This window comes from Helicoverpa zea, chromosome 30 (genome assembly GCF_022581195.2).
Source record: "Helicoverpa zea isolate HzStark_Cry1AcR chromosome 30, ilHelZeax1.1, whole genome shotgun sequence".
In the NCBI taxonomy this organism is placed as follows: Eukaryota; Metazoa; Arthropoda; class Insecta; order Lepidoptera; family Noctuidae; genus Helicoverpa; species Helicoverpa zea.
Window position 1 is genome coordinate 2,432,720 of NC_061481.1, and position 11,115 is coordinate 2,443,834.

General features: G+C 38.3%; 1 protein-coding gene across 21 annotated transcripts in view; it reads left to right on the plus strand.

Moving 5' to 3' along the window:
• LOC124644475 overlaps positions 1–11,115 on the plus strand; it is a 179,006-nt gene that overhangs the window by 96,075 nt on the left and 71,816 nt on the right. For 11 of the 21 annotated variants that reach the window (XM_047183856.1, XM_047183847.1, XM_047183855.1 and 8 more), the window contains 8 exons: positions 4,238–4,309; positions 4,808–4,876; positions 5,185–5,256; positions 5,911–5,930; positions 6,724–6,819; positions 8,609–8,743; positions 9,652–9,940; positions 10,897–11,114. The exons of 5 other annotated variants lie outside the window; for them this stretch is intronic. In XM_047183856.1, the coding sequence (XP_047039812.1) occupies positions 4,238–4,309; positions 4,808–4,876; positions 5,185–5,256; positions 5,911–5,930; positions 6,724–6,819; positions 8,609–8,743; positions 9,652–9,940; positions 10,897–11,114 (971 nt within the window). Of the gene's footprint in view, positions 1–1,915; positions 2,180–2,782; positions 2,999–4,237; positions 4,310–4,807; positions 4,877–5,184; positions 5,257–5,910; positions 5,931–6,723; positions 6,820–8,608; positions 8,744–9,651; positions 9,941–10,896; position 11,115 lie in introns of those variants that run through there. 5 more of the 21 variants (XM_047183849.1, XM_047183848.1, XM_047183858.1 and 2 more) reach the window with 4 other exon arrangements.

Sequence of the window (11,115 nt, forward strand, 5' to 3'; positions counted from 1 at the left end):
ATAAAAATATTTTTGCTGGTTGTTTACCGTTTTAACAATTGAGGAGCATTAAAACAACATTATTATATCAATAATCAATGAATGTTATTACGTCGTCAGTTCAATCGCGACGTGTCAGGAACGCATTCTCTGAATGGCCGAACTATAAGAAAAAAATATTTATACAATTCGAAATCTATACTCGGTAACTAAGTTCTCAAGCAAATATTGCAACTTGCATTCCGATTTGCTCGTCTGTGCGGAAGCACTGCCGTGCCCGTGGTCGCCGTAGAAGCATCATGTGAAAATAAAAAGGCAAAACATATTATTTTCAATAAAATATGTCTTTAAAATCCTGAATTTTATAATACGCCTTTTTAATCAAAATGTTTTTAACTGATGTTTTGTTGAAAATAATACACAACTCTGAGGGCTCAGTGTCTTAGGGACAGTAAGTTCTGATGTTAAAATTTGTAAAAGCAGACTTATTAAGTGGATATTATATCGATACTATTATGACAACTGCACAGCACTATGCCAATATAACATGTTATTGTAAACAACATTTATTTCTAAATATAGGTTTTTATACAGAAATAAACCAAAATATAAGTACTTTCACCATCAATTCATGTTCCCGTAACATATTTTTTATAAAATGTGAATTATTTTATGTAGTTTCTAGCAAAAATAGGTTCCTAACCTGTGTAAAGACAATCCAGCTTGATTTTGGTGCTTCCTAGCACCACACTTCACAATACAACACATAGGCATATTCGTTGATTATTTCACTATTGAAATAGTAAAGTCTTAAAAGTAAACACGAGTGATATTCTATAAAATAGCAAAAATAAGTCACGAAGAGCACCTATTTGACAGCACAACTACCATGACATATATGGCCAGATATGGCACGCAGAAGGATTTCAAAAGTAAATGTCACCATTTTACGCAATCACAAAAATATTGTTGTCCCTGTTTTCAAATACACTTATCTGCTTAGAAAGAGTGAGACAGAACTATGTTGCATAGTTTGTTTCATATTTATATAACTATAGATACGTCAATATCAAAACGGCGTCTCCTTATAATTCTAAGCTCGATGACATCAACACATTTTTTGACATTGACATTCACAAATCAATGTGAATGTTTTTAAAAGAGGAGGTAGCTTAATTTGTCTGTAAATATTTTTTGATAAATAAAAAGTAATAAATCTATACCTACCTTTATAAGGTTTTTTCCATGCTAAAAAAATTGTTATAGGCACATCTAGAATTCAACAGTAGACATGGGAAAAACGTATCATTGAAAAGAAAAGATTGATATGAATCTTTTGATCACTGGGATATGTATCACTCTTTTGTATCTCTATATCCTTTCGTATCCGCGAGTGACATTGTACTGTTGCTCAGAGTGACTCGCTTCGTTCAATTCAATCCAATGTATCACTAAATCAGTACGAACTAAGAGTGATAGAGTCGTTTAGGATAGATAGATTCGTGTATCAGTTCATAATATGTTTAAGTGTTTTTTTTTATTTTTAAGTTTTTTTTTAAAATTTGAGTTTACGATATGTAATGTTTATGTAATTGGCTGTTAAAGCCGTGTAAATCGTATAAATAAATAAAAAGTAAAAATAAATAAAAAATAAAAATGGTCAAACACTTATACTCAGTATCGAGAAAGTGAGACAGAACATTCTAAGTAGGGAAGTGCGAAAGAGATGTCTGGACTTTCCGATGAGAAACCGTGACGCGAGCCGCTCAACGCTGTGTGTGCGAGTGCAACACAGATACAAACGGACGACGATTGAATGAGTTGTTAAAGATACACTGATACATTCGGATTTGAACTGATACAAAGAGTGAGTGATCAGAACGGAAAGATACATATCTTTTTTATCTATCACTCCTGAGTTACCCATCTCTATTCAACAGCCTGTGCATTCATTAACGGATAAACTATAATTTCTTACGATTGCTATAATTGAAGTGATTTATTGGTTTATTGCCTTAAGTGTACAGTGCGCAAAGCGATCCCCACTCTTCCGCCGAGAGCTCAATATCCGTGCCGATAACTATATTACAAATTGTGTCTTAAAGGTTTCGTTTTATTTCTGATGATGATGATGGCTAGGAGATCATACCTAAGCTATTAAACATGCCTTCTGAGAAAATGTGCTGTGTGACATTTTGCGGTGAGTATTTACATTTGTATCTATTAAATTATATGATCGTATCCTCAGAAGTCCATATTAGTGTTTGCCCTCTGTTTTTCGCGCGATTAGTATTTCTGTATTTCATAAGTTAATACACTCTCATCAATTTAAAGAACAAAGCCCAAAAATGTATGGACTAAGTACTTGGAATGGATTAAAATCGTTTTTAATCACGGTAAAGAGCCAACCTCTCGAGTATAAAGGCGTAGCTTCGATTCCAGGTCAGGCAAGTACCAATGCAAATTTTCTAAGTTTGTATGTACTTTCTAAGTATATCTTGGACGCCAATGACTTGGCATGTTAAAGTGTAGGTCCTGACTGTCTGATGCCAGTCAAACTAGGGGGTATCGGGTTGCCCGGGTAACTGGGTTGAGGAGGTCAGATAGGCAGTCGCTCCTTGTGGCACACTGGTACTCAGCTACATCCGGTTAGACTGGAAGCCGACCCCAACATAGTTGGGAAAAGGCTCAGAGGATGATAAGATTAAAATTGTTTAAAGTTAGCACACTATTTATGACTACTGAGTGAGCTTGGAAGTTAATTGAGTAAAGTATTGGAAGCGACTATGTGTTTATTTTACAGGTTTGAAACAGAAACCTCTCCATAAGTTTCCCAACCCTGATAAAGACCCGAACCGATTTCGGACTTGGATATACAATATTGGTGGTGATATTCTGAGCCTTACCGATACCATAATATTTGAACGTCGCCGTGTTTGTCATTTGCATTTTGAATCAGAGTATTTTACAAGAAGCAAACTATTGTCTCCTAACGCTGTACCAACTCTCAATTTATCAGGTATTTTATTTTTATTTTAATGATTAGATGCTTTGTTACTGTTACAGCCTTTTTATCGTCCCACTGCTGGGCTGCGGCCTCCTTTCATACTGAGAAGGATCGAGCATTAATCACCACGCTTGCTCTATGCGGGTTGGTGATTTCAGACTTAATAGTCCAGGTTTCCTTAAGATGTTTTCTTTTACCTTTTCATCAACCATTGTTGTCTAATATATACTTAGAAAGAAGTATGTACTCACTTAGAAAAGTTGCATTGGTACTTGCTTGACCTGGAATCGAACCCACGCCCTCATACTCGAGAGGTAGGTTCTTTACCCACTAGAAAACCACGACAAAGAGATCATTTAATGAACTGTTGTCATAGTAGACGGTCTTATCGCTGTTCTTATTCTTAAAGTGTTTTTTTTACAGACAACCTTTGGATGAATTTGACAGAGAATTTAATTTAATAATCATATGTGTTGTGGACCCCCAATAAAAACATGATTATCCAAATATTGTATTTCATTTACCAGTCCTTGAAACCCGCTGTAATAATTTAAATATTAGTCAAACATATCACTACAAAGTCGCTTTTTCTGTCCCTATATCCCTTTGTACGTTTAAGCCTTAAAAACTACGCAACCGATTTTCAGGCGGTTTTTTTTATCAGATAGTGTGTCAAGAGGAAGGTTACAAAATATATTCTGAAGGAATAAAGTATATAAGTACCTACACATACAAAACAACACAAACTCACACACTCACTCAAAAAGACACTTACATGTACACAAAAATGTTGTTAAATATAATTATTATAATATAGTGATAAGCTACTGCTAGGTCCCGGCTGTCATTGAACATCCTTGGCAGTTGTTACAGGTAGTCAGAAGCCAGTAAGTCTGATCACCAGTCTAACCAAGGGGTGTTGGGTTGCATGGGTAACTGGGTTGAGGAGGTCAGATAGGCAGTCGCTCCTTGTGGCACACTGATACTCAGCTACATTAGGTTAGACTGGAAGCCGACCCCAACATGGTTGGGAAAAAGGCTCGGAGGATGAATAAGCTACTGCTAATGTCTTTAAGCTGTGCCCTATATAGGATCCATATTGATTCTTGACTGTAAACTGTGTTATAACATGGAATGTTAATAAAGAATTGAGTATTTATTACTATTCAAGCGACACATAGGCGAAAAAGTTTGCAACAATGTAAATATAAGTTTCACTTTAATAAATTATGTTTTTTTTTATTGTTTCAGATAATCGGTCAGTCAGTAGAGAGAACCAAGGATTGCAAGAGGCAGCTCCCAGTACTGTTAACGAGGAATTAGGTAAGTCATTGGCGCAGTTTCTTTTTTTTTTAACGTTGGCAATAGTCATCAAATGACCGTTCCCGCTGTGGGTTAGCAGCAGTGAGGGAGTGTCAGACTCTTACTGACTAAAAACCGTCGTGTTCCGTCATAGGCCTTTTATGTACCAGGGCCGCGGTATCTCTTTCGAACAATCCCGCAGCCTCGGCAGGCCTTGGCCCTGCTGGGCCCCGCTGGGGTTGCTGACATCTCTGAGGATTTCCGGGGGTCTGGGGTGTGGAATACCCCCTAGGGGAAAGGGATTTGGGGGCTCTGGGGTGTAGGATACCCCACAGAAGTAAGGTTGGGTCCAGGGGTACCCCGGGCTATGTTAGGCTATTTCACAAGTGTTTTTCATATTATTTTACTTCTTTATATGAAGGCATATGTATTCGTTGGAGTTCGTCATATCATTATGTTTATAGGTACATACAGGAATGAATTTTATTTTTTTAAATTATATTTTATGTTTTTCTGCAGATACCAGTGCTACTGCAGAAGTTCAACAATCACTGGATAAGTCACCGGGTCCTGTTGAGGAAGAAGCAGGTACATACATACCTACATTATCAGCTTTTGTATCGTCCCACTGCTGGGCTGCGGCCTCCTCTCACACGGAGAAGGATTGAGCGTTAGGGTGGGTTTGACGCATTTAGTGCACTTCGCAACTGGTGCACTTCTCAAATGGCACACTTCGCACCTGGTGCTCTTCTCAAATTGTGAACTTCCCAAAAGGGGCACTTTTTAAGTAGAGTTTTTATCCCGGACTTTTGAAGAGTTCCCTTGGAAACGCGATATAACCGAACTGGATGCGGGCGGAAGCTTGTAGTTTATAATATATATTTTTTTTTCTACAGATAACAAGGTTGCTGGAGAGGTTCAAGGATTACAAGAAACGTCGTCACCAGGACCTGTTGACGAGGAACCAGGTATATATATACATTCATCGTCCCACTGCTGGGCACCTCTCACACAGAGAAGGATTGAGCGTTGATAGAAAAGAAAGAAAAACCGGCCAAGTGCTAGTCCATCAGTAGATCCAAACTAATGTTCAATAAGTATATATTTGTCAATATCGAGCAAAAATTATCAAAAAAATCAAGTTTGTTGTATGGAAGCAACCCAAAATATTAATTTTATTCTAGTTTTCAGTGTTTCAGTATTTGTTGTTATAGTGGCAACAAAAATACATCATACATCATCTGCGAAAATTTCAGCTCTCTAACTATCACGGTTCATGAGATACAGCCTGAAGACAGACTGACGGACGGACACAGAGGAGCGAAAACAATAGGGTCCCGTTTTACCCTTTAGCTACGGAACCCTAAAAAGGCATAGACAACAAATAATTACACTACAATTAATCAGTACGTGCAGATTCAAACTTTCTAGTCCAAGTTTCCTCGAGATGTTTTCTTTCACCTTTTAATCAGCCATTGGTGTCTTACATATTTAAAAAGTACATACAAACTTATAAAAGTTGCATTGGTACTTGCCTGACCTGGAATCGGACCCTCTCATACATGAGAGGTTGGTTCTTTACCCACTAGTCCACCACCCTAAACAGTATTTTTTTTTTTCAGATGCACCTGTTGAAGTTAAGGTAAGTCTAACATGTTTCATGTTACTACATTATACTCCGAAATTAGCTAATAAGTTAGGCACTGACCTCCAGTCTCAAAGTAAAAGTAAGGCTCCGTTCAGACAGACCGGCTTGGAGAGCATCGGCGCGCATTCTTCTTTTCACACAGACCGGAGCCGATCGGCTGCGCGAGCATTAAAGAGCATGCAGTCGGAGCCAAACCTCAAGAAAAAGTACGCGATCGGAGCCGGTCGGCTCCTCTTATTATTTCACACCGAGCGCCTTCGAGCATTGTTAATGACAAAAGCAGTGCACATCCAAAAATAAACCTTCCTACAAATAGGTACATACTAAGTATTCGATTTTCAACGTGTTAAGAATTTGCTCTTCTCTCCGAGCCGGTATGTCTGAACGGACTCTTAAGTGTTTGGTCAGTCAATAGCTTTTATTTCAAATAGGCCTTTGCAGGCTTTTATAAAATATCACACTAGTTGCACGGTTCCAAAAAGTTGGTCTCATGGAGAAGAGCCGGCAAGAAACTCCACATGCAGCTGAGTAGCAGTGTGCCCCATGGAGCGACTGCCTATCTGACCTCCTCAACACAGTTACCCGGGCAACCCAATACCAAGGCTTAGACTGGTGTCAGACTTACGGGCTTCTGACTACCCGTAACCTCAAGGGTGTTCAATGACAGCCGGGACCTACAGTTTAACTTGCCATCCGAAACACAGTCATTGGTGTCTAAGATATACTTCGTATTATTACCATATAAACTGGTAAGAGTTAGCTCATTTTAGATTGATTTTTTTTTCAGGAGGTGTGCCGCATCTGTCTCGCGTTTAACGTGAAGATGTTTAACATACAAGAACACAACTTGTGTCAAATGTTATATGACATCACCGGTATTGAGGTAAATTATTATTTATTTATTAAGGTTTACCAACTAAGATACATACAAACAATCTTAAAAATAAGGGGAACAACAGTTACAGCCAGTTTCTTCATCAAAAGTAAAAGCCAAAGTCAAAGTCATGTCTAAAGTACCGTCAAAGTAACGGTCAAATTCATTTTTTCTATTAGTTTTGCTGTTACTTTAGCCTTGAAAAAACGAATTTGACCGTTACTTTTACTTTATGACATTACTTTGGCTTTTACTTCTGATGAAGAAACTGGCCGCTCTTGCATTAAAAGTAGGCTCAACATTATTTTTAGGCTGTTCAAGTAAAATTATAATTAAGGAGTTAAACATAAAAAGTAATTAAAAATAAAAGTAAATGACTAAAAACATAATAAAGCTTTGAAAATTAGGCAAACTATAAATGGCTCTTTTAAATACACTTATTTTACTTGCAAATATATCCAAGTCGTGTTTTATTATTAACTACTAGCTTCCGCTCGCGGTTTCGTCCGCTTGGTGTATTGATAAAAATGCTTTGTAATTCAGGATATGACCTAAATACATACCAAATTTCAACCAAATCGGTCCAGCCGTTTTGGCGTGAAAGAATGAAATCAATCAATCAATCAAATCATTTATTTCATGTAGGCCTTTACAAGCACTTATGAACGTCAAAATTATAAATAAGTTTGATTCTAGTTGCCCATTCCAAAAGTAGCTTCCTATGGAGAAGAATGGGCAAGAAACTCCATGGTTACTCTTTTAAAAAACATAATAGGTGTTACAATTTGTATGTATTGATACATACAAATAAAAAAATGATATATTGAATAACAAACATACATCTATACTTTCTCGTAAACTTTCACATTTATAATATTAGTAGGATTCTTGTAACATTTATATTGCGGCTGTTTATTGTCCCATGATGAATAAAATAAATTCTATAATTCCATACTAATACAATAAAGAGAAAACTTTTTTCGTTTGTATGGCTCCGAAACTACCGAACTGATTTGAAAAATGTTTTCACAGTTGCAAAGCTACACTCTTCCCGAGTAACATAGGCTATATTTTATCCCGGTACGAGCAGTAGTTCCCACGGGACGCGGGTGAAACCGCAAGCTGAAGTTATCCTTACTAATATTATAAATGCGAAAGTAACTCTGTCTGTTACGCTTTCACGTCTAAACCACTGAAATGATTTTAATTAAATTTGGTACAGAGATAGAGTTGACCTTGAGAAAGAACATAGGATAGTTTTTATCTCGGACTTGAGTTCTCTTGGTAACCGCGATGTAACCGAACTCGACGCGGGCAAAGCCGCGGGCGGAAGCTAGTTCTTAATATATTGTATAAGGAATATTTTTTTTATACTAGCTTCCATCAGCGGTTGCAATCGATACCTGAGAGAATTCTCGCAACTGAATACAATTAGCCTATATATTATTTTGATGATATCTTTACCTACAGCCAGTTTAAAGTTTCATCAGTATTTTCTGAGTAAAATAGGGACATCATCATCCGAGTCTTTTCCCAACTATATTGGGGTCGGCTTCCAGCCTAACCGGATTCAGCTGAGTACCAGTATCTGACTTCCTCAACCCGGGCAACCCAATACCCCTTGGTTAGACTGGTGTCAGACTTACTGGCTTCTGACTACCCGTAACGACTGCCAAGGATGTTCAATGACAGTAAAATATAAGTAAAATAGGGACAAATACCCATATATACAAACTTCTGCATGTATAATATTAATAGAATTCTTTCAATTAACAGTAGAACAATTTGATATCCTCAGGTTGGTGAAAACGATGGTATTTTCCAATACGTGTGTTACGAGTGTGCCGCTCGACTTTCAGCGGCTTCAGCGTTCAGGCATAAAGCGCTGCAAAGCGACGGAATGCTGCAGCGACTGATGAATTGCGGCGATACTGTGAGTAACATTATTAGGCAGTAACATTATTATTCAGTAACATTTTTACTTGGTAACAGTATTGTTTATCGTCTTTATTTTTTAGTTAAATTGGTAGTTCATTTATTGATTTATCAACATATTTTCCTACATTTTGAAATATTAAAAACAAAAATATATATAAAAAAAAAAAAATATATAAAAAAATAGATGGCCACCGATATCGGGCACAGGGTCCAAGGTACCGATGGTTAGGGTCCCAGAGACAGAAACCTCCTCACAATACGCGCCGTATCAAGGAGTACTGCCTTCTGAATCAGTCCCTTGATCCAGCCGCCCAACGAGAGCCTCCCGAGGTGTTGGTCGAGGCTCTTGGCTATTAGACCATTGGTCGTAACGACAATCGGCGTAATAACAGCCGTGTCGACATTCCACATGGCGACAACCTCGTGCGCTAAGTCGAGATACTTTATTTGTTTCTCTTTCTCAACTTTATTGTTCAGTAACATGATTGGTATAGTAACATTTGACTGCCTCGTTGGCCTACTGGTCGCAAGCGCGGCTGCTGTGCTCGAGGTCTCGGGTTCGATTCCCGGGTCGGGCCGAAATCTATTTGTGGGCTTCTAAAAACTTTCACAAAGGAGCCTGTAGTCTGGAAGTTGGTGATTGATTCACCCGTGCATCAGGGAGCACGTTACTGTCCTGCTTGTGATCTCTCTCCGGTGGTGTCGGATTGTCGTCCCATCGCGCCATGAGAGTGAAGGAATAGTGAGTGCACCTGTGTCCAAGCAAATGCACGTGCACTATAATATGTCCTGCGCAGCTGGCTGATCTCCTTAAATGAGAACAGCCGCCGTGGGCGTCCACGGCGTTTATTTCTCAGTAACATTCCTACTCAACAAACTTTATTATATATCATTCTGTTTCAGATAGCCGAGCAAATAACATTTCTTAAAGAGAACCTTGAAATTTTGAAACCGACGCTTACAGTGCAAGAAGTGTTCATTACAACTGATATTGCCGAAGAACCAAATATTAAGTTAAACCTTATTGATGACAAGACTGTAGAAACTACAAAACCTGTTATTATACATGAAAAATATAAGGATATAGTAAAAACGTTCTGTGATGTTGAGACAATAGATAATTTTGTTCCTGCAGAAAGATCTTTGACTATGAATGAGGATGGCAGTGTTACTATATGTGAAAATATTAAAGGTACGTTTCGATTACTAGCTTGAAAACAATTGATAATGTAATATGTATAGCCCAGTATTCATGGTAAACATTTTTTTATAAATAAAGTTGCATCAACATATTGCTGAGTTACTGATAATACTACGTGTTGCAGAATCACTACATAATATAAAACAAAATCGCTTTTTGGATCAACCTAAAAGACAGACAGTGTTGCTGGGGAGTTTGTTGCGCCACTTCTTCTTCCCAGCAATAACACATAGAAAGTGGCAAAGTATAGTTATCGGCACGAATCTTGAGCTTTGACCTTCACGCGCAGAAGTAATTTATTGGGTCCCTTTTGTGGTATGTAGTGAGGCGTGGGGGCGGCGGTAAAGCGGTGATTGGCCCGCAGTGCATCGCGTCATAGCCGTCACTCGGGATTGGTTCTTTGCTAATAAATCACTTCTACGCAGATGAAGGTCAGAGCTCAAGATTCGTGCCGATAACTATACTTGTTTCTAGCAACATTCTTGTCGCTCATCAACAATAGGGCTAAACAAAAGTTTATCATGAATACAGGGCTTAAGGGCGACTGCACGTGCTGCTGCCGCTTCGATATAAAACTTCTTCTTTCTCCTGTCCTGTTCCCAATTTTACTTGGGGTCGGCGCAATATGTCATTTTCTTCCATTTTCCCGTCACTCGTCATACTGACACTCACTCCCTTCCTATTCATGTTATCTTTCAGGCAATCCATCCATCTTTTCTTAGGTCTTCCTCTTCCTCTCCATCCATCTACATTCATACTTAGCACACACTTTGTTGCATGCGTATCATCCCTCCTCATTACATGCCTATACCATGACAATCTTCGATATAAAACGGTTTCATGTAAATACATACAAACCAGTAGTGCAGCTGCGGCCGACTTCATGCAGTCGCGGCTAGCATTCAACACGCACCATTACGAGTTTAATGCCTTTTGTAATTTTGTAGAACATGAAAGCACTACTTTACATGGTGTAGAAGACAATTGTAACGCGATTACGAAGGAAGAATTAACCAGACGAGTAAGAGAGAGGCTTCAGGAATTAAAATGTTGTAATGTACCGGACCTGGTCAAAGAGTTTGGTGTCACAACTGAACTTGTACAGAAAATTATTGATGATGCTGGTTTAAAAAAAGGATATAAAAGAAAAAAAGACTCCCCTCAGG